The 13,886-nt window shown below is 37.2% G+C and overlaps 1 protein-coding gene across 4 annotated transcripts in view; it reads right to left on the bottom strand.

Moving 5' to 3' along the window:
- The window catches only part of LOC150084913 (poly [ADP-ribose] polymerase tankyrase-like), a 1,170,388-nt gene that overhangs the window by 135,749 nt on the left and 1,020,753 nt on the right, over positions 1-13,886 (bottom strand). For all 4 annotated transcript variants that reach the window (XM_090376702.1, XM_090376704.1, XM_090376701.1 and 1 more), the window contains one exon: positions 7,175-7,316. In XM_090376702.1, coding sequence (XP_090232828.1) covers positions 7,175-7,316 — 142 coding nt within the window. The remainder of the gene's footprint in view (positions 1-7,174; positions 7,317-13,886) is intronic.

Here is a 13,886-nt window from a genome sequence, read left to right as displayed (position 1 = left end):
TGATGATCCTGCTCAGATAGCACACAAACTGAATGAGTATTTTGCATCTACATTCATACATGAGGTGTTATTAAGGTTTGAAAATGCCAGAAGGTTATCAAATTGTAGCAGGGTGCTTAATGATTTTGTAATAATTGAGAGCAAAGTGGAGGAGAAATTGTTGAAGGCACCCGGGGTGGATGGGATCTATCCAGTTATATTAAAGGAGGCGGCTCTCGTAATTATGGCTAAGCAAGCCCTTAGCCATAATTATGAGAGCATCCTTGGATTCAGGGGAGGTCCCCACGCACTGAAGATGTGCAAATGTATCCCCAATTCACAAAGAGGGATCGAAGGGTGACACGAGTAATTACAGACCAGTTAGTTTAACTTCTGTTCCGGGTAAAATAATGGAGTCACTGGTTAAAGACGCATGGCAGGATCATCTAGACAAGACTGCAGCAATAATTCAGACACAGCGTGGGTTTGTTAAGGGAAAGTCTTGTTTGACAAATTTGATAGGATATTATGATGTGGTTAAAAAGGAACTGGATGCAAAAAATAATTTTTATATCATATACTTGGATTTTAGGAAAGCTTTTGACACTGTTGCGCATGGAAGACTACTGTACAAATTGGAGCAGAATGGTATTAAGGTCAAGTTGCTACAATGGATAAAAGCATGGTTGAGTGGGAGAAGACAGAGGGTGGTAATCAATGGGTGATGTTCCTCATGGACTAATGTTATTAGTGGAGTCCACAGAGTTCGGTGTTGGGTTTACTATTGTTTTGTATATTTATCAATGATATTGATGAATGTATATCAGGCGTAGTGTCAAAGTTTGCAGATGATACAAAGGTTGGCAGGGTTGTTAATGACAGTAATGGCAGTGTGCTACTGTAACAGGATCTAGAAAATTTGGTCAGATGGGCTGAGAAGTGGCAACTGAAGTTTAACATTGACAAATGCAAAGTATTGCATATGGGTAGAAGTAACCCCAGAGAAATGTACCATGTGGTAGAAATGTACTTTAGGTGGTAGAAAATGAAAAAGACTTGGGAGTAATTGTGCAGTCAGATATGACGTTTTCTGAGCAATGCAGACAGGCTGCCAGGGCAGGTCAGGGGTTTTGTCAATGATGTACAGGAATTTTGCTAGCAGGGAAAAAGACTTGATTGTCCCTCTGTATAAGGCAATGGTCAGGCCACACCTTGCGTATAGGTCTGGACGTCTCATTTTAGGAAAGCTGTAGATTTGCTTGGGTGTGTACAGAGAAGGGCAACAAGATTGGTGAGGTTGTTGTTTTTTTTTGTTATTTGGTTTTTAGGAGCATTAGCAACTAAGGCCATATTTCTCCAGGGATATACGTTGGTCATTCCCTGACCTTTCCACATCCTTCGTATTTGGCGGTTACGTGCTCGAACTCTGGTCTAATCAAGAAGCGTGTGCACGCACTGCTGCTCCTGCCCACCTGGCTACGGAGGTGCCAGATTGGTGAGGGGAATGAAGGAATCCTCTTACCAAAAGAAGCTTAAGTTCTGCAAATTGCAGAGGCTGGAGACTAGGAACCAGCTAGGTGATCTGATTGAGGTGTATATGGCCTTGAATGGGTTGAGCACGCTGAATTCTGATGGGATTCTTACTCTCGTTCAGATTATGAACCTAAGGGGGCATAAATTCAAATTGATGAAAGATAGATGTAGAATAGATGTGCGGAAATTTGCCTTTAGCCAGCAGGTGGTTAAATGCTGGAACAAACTTCCATCTGTAGTTGTGGAAGTTGATAGGTTAAATAAATTTAAGGAGGAACTAGACAAACATTTAGAGGGAATTGTTTTGTAATTTTTTTTTTTTTTTTGGCTGATGCTGTATAATCTCATACACTTGCTTTCCTGCATTGTATGCCACTACTACTACTACTACTACTACTATATCAGAAATGGAATGTCTTGTCGGCTGCTCAGTGTAGTTAAGATATACAAAAAATGGTGTTGAATGGGTCAACCTTCCTTTCAACAGAACTGTAAAGGATTATGCAAAGGATTGTGGATGCTCATGGTAAGGGAAAAGGTTCAACACGTTATATGGGCTCATTGGCAAGTCACTCTGCTACAGGTGACATCACAATACAATATGGGGAACACAAGAGTGATATAGAAAATGATGATGTGCAGCACACTCAGACATATGGGGTTTCACAGCAGAGAATCCCAAGAGATAACTTCTCTTCACTGCCGATCATTGACTGCAAATGCTGTTATGTCAACAATACACTAGAGGACTGGAAACAAGTGTGTCAATTGGATGAGTCCAAATATCTGGTGCAATATGAATCCATGGATCCAGCGTGCATCGTTTTACTTATATCCAGGCATGTGGCAGTGGTTGCTCAATATGGGGAAGGTTTTGCTGGCAAAACTAGGACCCCTGTTGCATATGTACTAATTTTCATTGGTGAGGTCAATCAGCAGCTCTAAGGAGACCAGATGTACACAGCCATATTGCATTTTCCCCTCAGATAGAAACGGGATCTTCCTAGATAATGCACCATATCGTCGAGCCCATACAGTGCATAAGTGGTTCAAGGAACACAGTGTAGTATCACCCATCTTTATTTGCCTCAGTCGAATTGAATACGTGTGGGATGTTTTGGAAATGGAAGTGAGGCATACAGACATGCAACTTTCATCAATTCCGACACACCATGGAAAGTCTTGCAGATCCTTATGGACATCTTCAAACATCTAGCAGTGCCAATGCATAGGGGAATAGCAGCTGTTATCTGTGCAAATGGCGGCCATACACTGTATTACGTAGGTAGTCATAATTCAGTAATCACTTAGTGTATAAGATAATATACAAGATAATAAAAGTGTAACTTTTATTATCTTGTATATTATCTTATACACTGATTCGAGCCTCAAAAGAGAAAAACCAAGTGCAAACTACTCTGGTTAAAAAGGACATTGTTTTATTAGGAGACTCTATTGTCAGGGAAACGGGGAATATTTTTTGTAATTAAGATAGGTGGAGGAGAACCAGGGTATGTCTGCCGGGAGCAACTATCGATGATGTCACCAACAGATTGTCAGATTTTAAAGGGGGTAAAGAAAATATTATTATTCATGTGGGGACAAATGATATTAAACGTACATGATCTGACGATTTGTTGGAAAAATACAGGACCATGCTGAGGAAATGTCGCGAGCTAGGCCATAATGTCTATGTGTCTGCAATTCTGCCCAGACACGATAGGAGGGATTATATGTTAAGAGCCTTGTGGATTAACTCAAGACTTGAAGGAATCTGCAAGGCATTAGGGGGTAAATTTCTATCAGCATGGCCCACACTTGTAGGTAGAAGGAATTTGTTTTGTAGAGACGGGATACACTTAAACAAAGGTGGTGCAAAAGTTTTTGCCAGTATTATTGAGGATACCTTAAAGGTTCAGGGAAACTGTTAGTTAGGGGGAATGTGGGTAATACTGACACGTGTTTATCTGATAATATTGGTCAATGTAACTCTTGCACATACCTTAAGAGTTCTTATCTGTTACCCCAACTGGACGTATTATCTAGATGTTCTGGGAGCAAAGACGTTTCATGTGAGCGGGTAGCTAATATCAGGGAAGAGAGCCTAAAAAACTTCAAGGGTTGTGTTAGGGTTGTTAAATATACAAGAACAGTAAATCTTAATTGTTTATACAGTAATGTTAGAAGTGTCGTCAATAAAATGAGCGAATTCGAACTGCTGGTTAAAACAAGTAACGCGGACATAACAGGGCTTACAGAGACGTGGTGCCACCCGGAAATTGGGGATGATGAGTTTCAGTACGGCTTGTATAATGTATTTAGGAAGGATAGATTAGATAGAAGGGGTGGTGGGGGTAATGCTTCTTATCAGAAGCAGCCTGAGTGCGACGATAGCTTTCCCGGATTCAGACATTTCACATGCTAGTATAGAGTCTGTATGGTGTGAGATAGTTGGAAACAAAGGTATAATGTGAGTAGGAGTAATCTACAGACCAGGTGATTGTGAAGATTATGACAAAAGCCCCTACATGCAAATGGAATGGGAAAGTAAGCGTCAATGCCTTATTATGGGTGATTTCAATTTGCCTCTAATTGATTGGAGTAAATGGGAAGGAAACTCGACATGGGGAACAAAATTTTTAAATCAACTAGATGACTGTTATTTGTATCAACATGTCAGGGAAAGTACTAGAGAAAAGAATATCCTAGACCTCATCATCACACATGAATCAGATGACATAACAGGGATGACAGTAGAGGAACCAGTAGCAGGAAGTGATCACGGAGTTCTACGGTGGATGATGACGAGAGAGGCAGCAGAAGTAAAAGGCAAAGGAATGGGTTTTAATTTCAGAAAAGGAAATTACGATGCCTTAAGGTACAACATGGCCTCTATTAACTGGGTAGATATCGCGCTGAGAATGAATACAATTGAACTGTGGTACGCTTTTAAAACATTAATCACAGATGCCTTGAATGCATATATACCATTAAAAAAATACTCCACGAGAAGGGTTCCAAGTTGGATGAATAGTGAAGTTGCCGCATTACTTGAGCAGAAAAAGGTGACATGGAAAAGTTACAGAGCAATAAAAAGTACTGAAGCCTATAACAGCTACAAGGTGATGTGTAATAGAGCCACAGAAAAAGTTCGACAGGCAAAGGCAGTTTATGAGAAATCACTAGCAAACAGAGCAAAGAGGGAGGATAAAGAATTTTTCACATATATAAATGCCAAGAAGAGCAGGACAAACCAGATCGGACCTTTACGTAAGGGAAAGGGGATAGTAATAAATACACCAGCTGCCGTTGCAGATGAACTCAACAGTTATTTTGCATCGATATTTACAAATGAAAAACGTTTTGTGGCAATGGGAAATTGTGGGAGCGAAGTTAAAAAATATGTAATTAATGATATTGAAATTTCGCAAGATTATTTAATGAAAAAACTTTTGAGCCTACAGACCAGTAAGGCTCCCTATAATCTTAAGAGAGGCAGTAAGCGAGTGCATTGAACCATTGAGGCTAATTATGCGAGCATCACTAGACTCTGGGGAGATTCCCTTGGATTGGAAAAGTGCAAATGTATCTCCCATACATAAGGGTGGCTCTAAAAGTGAAGTTGGAAATTATCGACCTGTCAGTCTGACTTCAGTAGTAGGGAAAATCATGGAGGCAATGATCAAGGGTGGAATTCAGGATCATTTGGATCGAATTGAAATTCTCAAGGATACTCAGCATGGTTTTGTAAAGGGAAAATCATGTTTAACAAATCTGGTTCGCCATTTCGAAAGGGTCACTCACGAGCTGGATTTAGGGAATAATTTCGACATTGTTTATTTAGATTTCAGCAAAGCTTTTGACTCAGTCCCACATGAGCGGTTGCTTTATAAGCTGGAACAGGTTGGAATCACTGGGAAAATCCTTAGACGGATAGAAGGATGGCTTCAGGGCAGGAGGCAGAGGGTTGTGATAAATGGCTATTCCTCAGATTGGGTTGATGTAAGAAGTGGGGTTCCCCAAGGATCAGTATTAGGACCACTGTTGTTTTTAATTTTCATAAACGACATTGATGAAGGGATAGAGGGCGTGATGTCTAAATTTGCAGATGATGTTAAAATTGGTAGAGTAGTTAATGATCACTGTCAAGCTGAGCTTCTTCAGAGAGACCTAGATAGACTTCAAGAATGGTCAGAAAAATGGCAGCTGTGCTTTAATCCAACAAAGTGTAAGGTATTACACCTGGGAAACAGTAATCCCAAAAAAACTTATTCACTTGGTGGAGTTCAACTAAACCCAGTACTGGAGGAAAGGGACTTGGGTGTTACGATACGGTCAGACATGAAATTCTCTGAGCATTGTAAATAGGTTGCAAGGAAGGCCCATGGTGTCCTATCGAACTTTTGCAAGTAGAGATGGGGACGTGATAATCCCATTATATAAGGCTTATGTTAGACCACACTTGGAATACTGTGTTCAAGTATGGAGACCGCACCTAAAGAAAGACATCGAGCTTCTTGAAAGGGTGCAAAGAAGGGTAACTCGCCTGGTGAGATCGGCAAAAGGGCGTCCTTATGAAGAAAGACTTCGAATATGTGGGTTGCAGAGTTTGGAAACTAGACACCATAGAGGAGATTTGATTGAGGTGTTTAAGGCTCTGAGAGGCATCAGTAAAATGAATGAGGACAAAATTTTCAAGATTATAAATGATGCTAGAACTAGGGGACATAAATTCAAGTTACGGGGGGGGGGGGGAATGTTTAGATTGGACTGCAGGAAGTTTTATTTTAGCCAGCGAGTTATAAATTACTGGAATAAGTTGCCTTCATGGGTGGTAGAAGTCGACAGTTTGGGGAAATTCAAAGGTCATCTGGATAGTACTTTTGGGTAAGGGAAGCGCATAGGATGATAGGTTTAATTTCCTTTTTATTTTATTTTTTTTTATTTATTAATTATTATTATTTAGTTATTTATTTTATTTATTTATTTATTTATTTATTTATTTTTTGTTTTTATCATTGTTTTGTTCCGATTTTTTTTTTTTTTTTTGGCTGGTGCAGCATAAGCCATAGGCTTTCTTGCACCATGCGGCCGTTACTAATACTAATACTTTCATAACATTTGCTATTATCCTTAATTTCTGAAATTTTTTCTTTAAAATTTAAGGGCAATCAACATACCTATAATGTCCAGGGCTGTCCCTAGTGCAGATGGGAAATTATGTTCCGAGATTAATTGAAAAAAACTTTATAGTCTTTGTTCATGTACTTTTCACTTTTCAACTCTTTATTTCAACACTTTGAGCTATTAGTTTACCAAGTGTAGTAATGTCTATTTCTATCCTAATTCCTTACTTAATTTTGCCTACTGTTAGCAAAACTGCCATACAAACCACATCATATAAACATTTAATTTATATGAACACCTACTTTAAGCTCAGTCTTTGCAGTTCTGCAGAAGATAGGATAGTAGTTTAACAATATAACTGAATTTACTCTAACATCATATATATAAAAAAACAATTACACTTATATATACAAAATATATACACCATATATACAAAAAACAATTACACTTTAATTAAAAGATATATATATATATATATATACACACACACACACACACATATATACACATACATATAACATCAAACCTATCATACCAATTTCTTCATTAATTTTTCTAAATGTTTTGGAAGTTTTGAAGGCATTTCTGTCGTTAAGTCCAGTTTTATATCAGCTTTATGCAGCTTTTGTCTCTTTTCAAGATGTATTAATCGATATTTTTTTGATTGAGGCTGAAAACTAGAGGAGAAAAACAAAATAGTGTATAACTATTAAAATGAAAAATTTTAAAGGAATAAAAGAAATGTAAAATTAAAAATCACAATATTTAATTTCATTGAATTTATTGAAAAAAACTAAAGCACTCTTTTTCTTAATTTAGTAAGTTAAGGTTTGTACATCTACTATAATGATATTTGAGAAGATATGAGAAAAATCATACAGTAACAAAAGAGGTAAGTAAACGCTAGGCCATAATTATGACAGCATCCTGGGATTCAGGAAGGTATCCATGGACTCGAGATGTGCAAATGTGTCTAGTACTCACAAAGGAGGAAAATGGAGCCGGTGGTTAAAGTAATGCAGGATCTTCAGAGGAATGCAATTATAAGGCAACCACAGCATGGATTTGTTAAAGGGAGATCTTGTCTTGCCAATCTGATTAGCTGTTATGATACAAGTAACAAAGGAACTGGATGCAAAAAATAAATAAATAAAATAATTTTGACATCATATATTTAGATTTCAGAAAAGCTTTTGATATCGTTCCAGTACAATTTGGAGTAGTGTGGAATTTAGAGCAAATTACTACCATTGATAGAGGGCCTGCTGGGTGGCAGAAGTCAGTAGTTGTTAATGAGTACTGCTCTTCTTCAACTAATGTTAATAGTGAAGTACCCATGGGTTCAGTGCCCAACCCCCTTACTATTTTCAATATCTAAGATTGCAGGTGTACAACATCCAGTGAAGGGAAGCAAGAAATATAACAACAACAAGACCTAGAAAAGTGGACAGATGGGCTGACAAGTGGCAATTGACCATTTCGATTGAAAAAAAAAAAAAAAAAAAAAAATGAAAAGTACTTGGTAGCAATAATACCAGAGTAACATAGCAAATAAATGGCACCATGCTCAAGGTGGGAGAACTGAAAAGATCTACAGATAATTGCATAGTCTGACATGTAGTTCTCTGACAGTGCAGACAGGCTTCCAGGATAACTCATATGGTTCTGTAAATGATAAACAGGAATTTTGCCAACAGGGACAAGGAGGCAATTATTCCAATTAGGAATTTACTGATTTCCAAATTCTTTTAGTTCTTAATTCTTATATTTTGTCTTCTTAGACTGATTGATCTCTGTGCATGGCTTAAACATGGATCTTCTTCTCTTCTTATTATTTCCTCTACGGGAATCTTACATCTGTAATCTCCTTTAATGCTTCCGATATAATATGACAATCCATAATGTCACCAGGTTCAATATCTCCAAATTCATTACAAAAACTTGGTAATGTTTATATTTCAGAATTATTTGTCTCTCTATTTAGCAAATGTTTAACCGAAATATTTTTCCCTCCCTCCTGGCATAATCACTCTTTCCCATTACCAGAGTCTCTACCCTATTAAAAGACTAGCGACCTATTGCAATATACTCCTCACTGTTAAAATTATTTCTAACAAATCTTTTTAACAAAGTTTTGAAAGGTTGAGAGGGGAGGGAAAAAACAAAACAAAAAAAACAACCAATTAGGACTCCATAAAAAAAGATTTATGAATATCACTTTTAGAAATAAAAATTAACTTATGACTTACCCTGTATAATTACACAATGCAAACAACATTTACAAAACTTTTTAACAGATTAACAATTATTTAAAGAATAATGGAAATGCAAAGGATAATTCATTAATCAAGGTAAGTGATTTTTACTTTTCAATCAAATCAAATAACATATAGTTAGATAAAATTCATTGTGGCGACATTTAGAGATACAAAATCATAGATAGAGGATTGTTTACACAGTACAGTATGCTTTTAAACATTAGTTTACCTAACATTTTTCTGTCTGTGGATTTCTGTTTGGATATTCTATTAGAAAACTGATTTTAAATGCTTTAAAGAAGATATTTCACACTTTTTTTTTTCTCTTCAGAAATGTCGAATCTAAGTTTTGTTCATAACAATGGCCCTGCTCTCTTGTGTAAGCTGATGAGACTATTTCCAAAGCTTCACTAGAAAGAGAAGATCTGAATTCAGTTTTTATTTTTATAACCTGGCTGAATATTCCTTACACTCAACACTGCTATGAGAAAATGTTAAAATACCAAGCATAATGGGATAATTTGTTATAGTTCAAGCTTCCTTGTGCATTTATCAGTTTCCAAATCAAGGACAACTATATGATCTTGGGAATATAAATGCCTAAGACTAAATCAGGATCATCCTTCTGATTTACTCTATTATGGTAATCAATTTCCAAATTGGACATGGGAGATTTGAAAAAATGTTGGTAAAATTAATTAGCACATAATATTTTTCAAAATATCTAGGAATAATAACTTCAGTATATGGATGTGAGGTATGTTGGATTTTCAAATATAGTTGCAGGTAGTTAAGGCCAACAGTTCAAAGTTCAAATGTCCAGCTACCTACATGAGGAAGGAAGAGCATAATGTATCTATTTTCTTATTTACTCTTAGTTTCTTTTTCTTAACCAGTGTAGCAAAAGCCTGTGGCTTCCTTGAATTATATGGCTAATATTAATACTAATTACACTGGTTTACAGTGTATCTGAGGTTTGAGTAAAAGTATGTGGCAGTTATTCATGCATGTTTACTGATTACTAAACCGAAGTCCGTTTGTTTCTATCACGTAAAGATTTTTCATAATCCATTAACAAAATATTACCTAGGTATTATACACATGTGTAAATAACTATAGTTTCTGCAATGGTTTACAAGTTTTATACCCCTATATTTGTAATCAGTATCAAATATTTTCCTCAAATACAACAGATTGTGCATGTTTAACCCATAACTACACACACACTGCAAGGTAGCTGAACTTGACCCAGGAAGGTAGGCGATCCCCCCATCCCGCTCTTCCGTCCCATCTGTGATTCCCAGAATTTTATTTTCCGAGTGGAGTCTGGGAGACTCCTGTGTGTAGTTACGGGTTAAACTTGTCTGAGAGCATGCACTCTCACTTGTTTGTACAGTCCACTCAACCACAGAGCCTATATAAGTGGCACATCCCTTATGTGTAAGGGATGTGCAACTTATATAGGCTCTGTACTTTAACAGTACTCCTGTAAAAACCGCTGTGAGCTCTCATTGTGTGTTAGTTTTCTTTTAGTATGGCAACCAGAAATTGTATAAACAGTCCCGACATATTTTTTTACATACGTGGTTGCTTTGTTCCTGTAAATAGAGGCAAAATATTACTGATTTTGTAAAAAAAATGCATTATGCATACTTTGACATAAAACTAGGTGATCAGGATAAATCTTGGGCACCACGTAAAGTATGCCATACATGTGTCGAACATCTTAAAAAAATGGAGTCAAGGAAAAAAGGTGTGCTTGCCATTTGCTATTCCTATGGTGTGGAGCAAACCAGTAAGCCAAGCCGAATGTTACTTTTGTGTATGTGACGTTAAAGGTTACAATTCAAAAAATCAAAAGGACATCAAATATCCAGATCTACCATCAGCCATAAGACCGGTTCCGCATGGACCTGATCTGCCTGTAAAATCTCCACCAGAAACTTTGGAGTCCACATCTTCTTCCAACAAAGCAGAAGCTAAAGAGGTTAGTGAAGAGGAATGTTATCAACCAGAAAACAACCAGTTATTTTCTGTATTTATAAATGTTATTGATGATGGTATATCAAGCTTAATGTTTAAGTTTGCAGATGATACAAAAGTTGGCAGGGTTGTTAAGGACACTAATGACAGTATGCTGCTGCAACAGGATCTAGAAAAGTTGAGCAGATGGGCTGAGAGGTGGCAAATGAAGTTTAACAATGACAAATGTAAAGTACTACACATGGTAAGCAGTAATCACAGAGTAACATATCAACTCTGTGGTATTACACTGACAGTGGTAGAGAGCGAAAAGGACCTGGGGTAATTGTGCAGGCAGATATGAAGTTTTCTGAGCAGTGCAGACGGTCTGCAAGAGTAGCTCATGGTGTCTTGTCAATGATATACAAAGGAATTTTTCAAGCAGGGATAAGGAGGTAATTCTCCCCTTGTATAAGGCAATGGTCAGGCCACACCTTGAGTACTGTATACAGATCTGGAGGCCTCATTTTAAGAAGGATGTAGAGCTGTTGGAATGAGTACAGAGAAGGGCAACAAGATTAGTGAATGGAACAAAGGGTTGGTCTTATGAAGAAAGGCTTAATTTTGCAAATTACAGTGTCTGGAGGTTAGGCACCTGTGAGGTGACCGATTGAGGTGTATAAAGCCTTGAATGGTTTGAGCATGCTCAAGCTGACTGGATTCTTCCTCTTGCGCAGAATAATCACCTGAGAGGGCATAAATTCAAATTGAGGAAAGACAGATGTAGGATAGATGTGCGGAAGTTTGCCTTTAGCCAGCATGTAGTTGGTTGGTGGAACAGACTTCCATCCTTTGTTGTGGAAGTTGATAGTCTAAATAAATTTAAGGCTGGGCTGGACAGGTATTTGAAACGAATGGAAGGGTGAAATTGGAGAGTTTTTTTTTTTTTTTGGCTGATGCTGCATAAGCTTGCTTTCTTGCACCATGTGCCTCTACTATTGCTAATGCTAAAAATATTTTAATGGCACAGCAATTAACGCAAGTCAAACTAAATGATTTAGTAAGGGACTTAGGTCTTCCAAAGTATGCTGCTGAAATTCTGGGATCCAGACTTCAAGCGAAGAACTTACTTGCTCCAGGTACATCATTATCCTGGTATGGAAATCGTGAAAGGGAGTTTATACAGTATTTTTCACAAGAAGGTCCTCTTGTATATTGCAGTGATATCGCTGGTTTAATATGTGCCTTAGGAGCTCCATCATATGTTCCTAGTGAATGGAGACTATTTACACTCTTCTAAGACTAGTTTAAAAGGTGTTCTCTTGTATAATGGAGATAAGTACACATCTGTGCCAGTTGCTCATTCAGTTTACTTAAAAGAAACTTATGACAATATAAAGTTACTTCTGGAGAAAATTAAATATCAAGATCACGAATGGCAACTATGTGGAGACTGAAAATTGTTATGTATGTTGTTGGGGCAACAGGGTGGGTACACTAAAATGCCATGCTTCTTTTGTGAATGGGATAGCAGAGCTAAAGCGCTGCACTGGACAAAGAAACAATGGCCTTGGAGGCATGATCTTACACCGGGGTCAAAAAATATTGTGTATGGAAGTTTGGCGAAGCCAGATAAAATACTTTTGCCTCCACTGCATATCAAGTTAGGTGTAATGAAGCAATTTGTTAAAGCACTGAATAAGGATGGCAACTGCTTTAAGTACCTTTGCAGTAAATTTCCCGGTTTATCTGATGCAAAACTTGAGGATATCTTCATTGGTCCTCAAATTAGAAAATTGGTTTTCGAAGGTTAGTTTGAAACTACTATGACTGACATTGAAAGGGAAGCCTGGATTGCCTTTAAAAGTGTAATGGAAAACTTTCCAGGAAATCATAAATCACAGGATTATGAGAAAATTGTTCAAAATATGCTCGAAAAGCTTCACAATTTAGGTTGCAATATGAGCATCAAAATTTATTTTTTGCATGCTCATCTTGATTTTTCCCCTGAAAATCTTGCACAGATGAGCAAAGAACAAAGGGAGAGATTCCATCAGGACGTAAAGGAAATCCAGAGGTACCAGGGAAGGTGGAATACAAACATGATGGCCGACTACTGCTGATCTTTAAAAAAGAGAGAAACCTGGCACTGTACATAAAAGAAAAAGCGATTAAGTGTTCTTTTCAAACAAAGAGACGAAGGTCTGATTAATGAAAGTTTCAGAATTTTGATTAATACTTGTTAGTATTTACGTATTTTTTGATATATGAAAATGTAATCCTATCAATCTGTCATTACTAAATACAATAAAGTTATATACTTTCTTAAAAAACAATACTTTTTTATTTCTTAAATTGTGATGTTTCTGGATGTGAAAGAAAAAAAAATCTAAGTCATATTTGAAATCACAGCAACATATTTCGGCAGTAGGACCTATTGAAATTCAAACCCTAGTGAACAAACTTAAATTTGTAAACTAGTGTAATTATAGACTTGGTGGGGATGAATTAAAAACAGTAAAGAAAGAAAGGGATTTGAGAATTACAATATGAGGAGACATGAAATTCTTCAAGCAGTGTAGAATATAACTTACTAAAGTAACTGGCTCACATCCTCATGGTATAGATGAGAACATGCCAGTCATACAACACAGCACGATATCACACTAAGCACAATCCCAACAAACTCATAGCTGGCTTAGCAGGGTTCATGCATCTTCACTATGAGAGTCAGCAATGCAGAAATGTATGAAGGAAATGCAGAAAGAGGAAAATGAGTGGTCTATATCAAACAACAATTATAGCCTGGACGACCATGCAATGACTACGACAGAAACGAGCACCAAAACAACAAACCACCAGAGCTTGGCGGCATAAATTATAATTATGGGGAAAGAGGTTTAGAGTGGATTCTAGGAAATTTTATTTTAGCAGTGAGTTGTTCATTACCAGAGTAGGTTACTTCTGTAAGTATATGAGGCCTGACACCTTGGGGAAGAGTTAAAAGGTTAGCTGGATAGTTATCTG

This window comes from Mastigoproctus giganteus, chromosome 6, assembly GCF_048544385.1.
Source record: "Mastigoproctus giganteus isolate SK-2022 chromosome 6, ASM4854438v1, whole genome shotgun sequence".
Classification (NCBI taxonomy): domain Eukaryota; kingdom Metazoa; phylum Arthropoda; class Arachnida; order Uropygi; family Thelyphonidae; genus Mastigoproctus; species Mastigoproctus giganteus.
The sequence above is the reverse complement of the archived record's forward strand: the minus strand, read 5'-3'. Positions and strand labels throughout refer to the sequence as shown.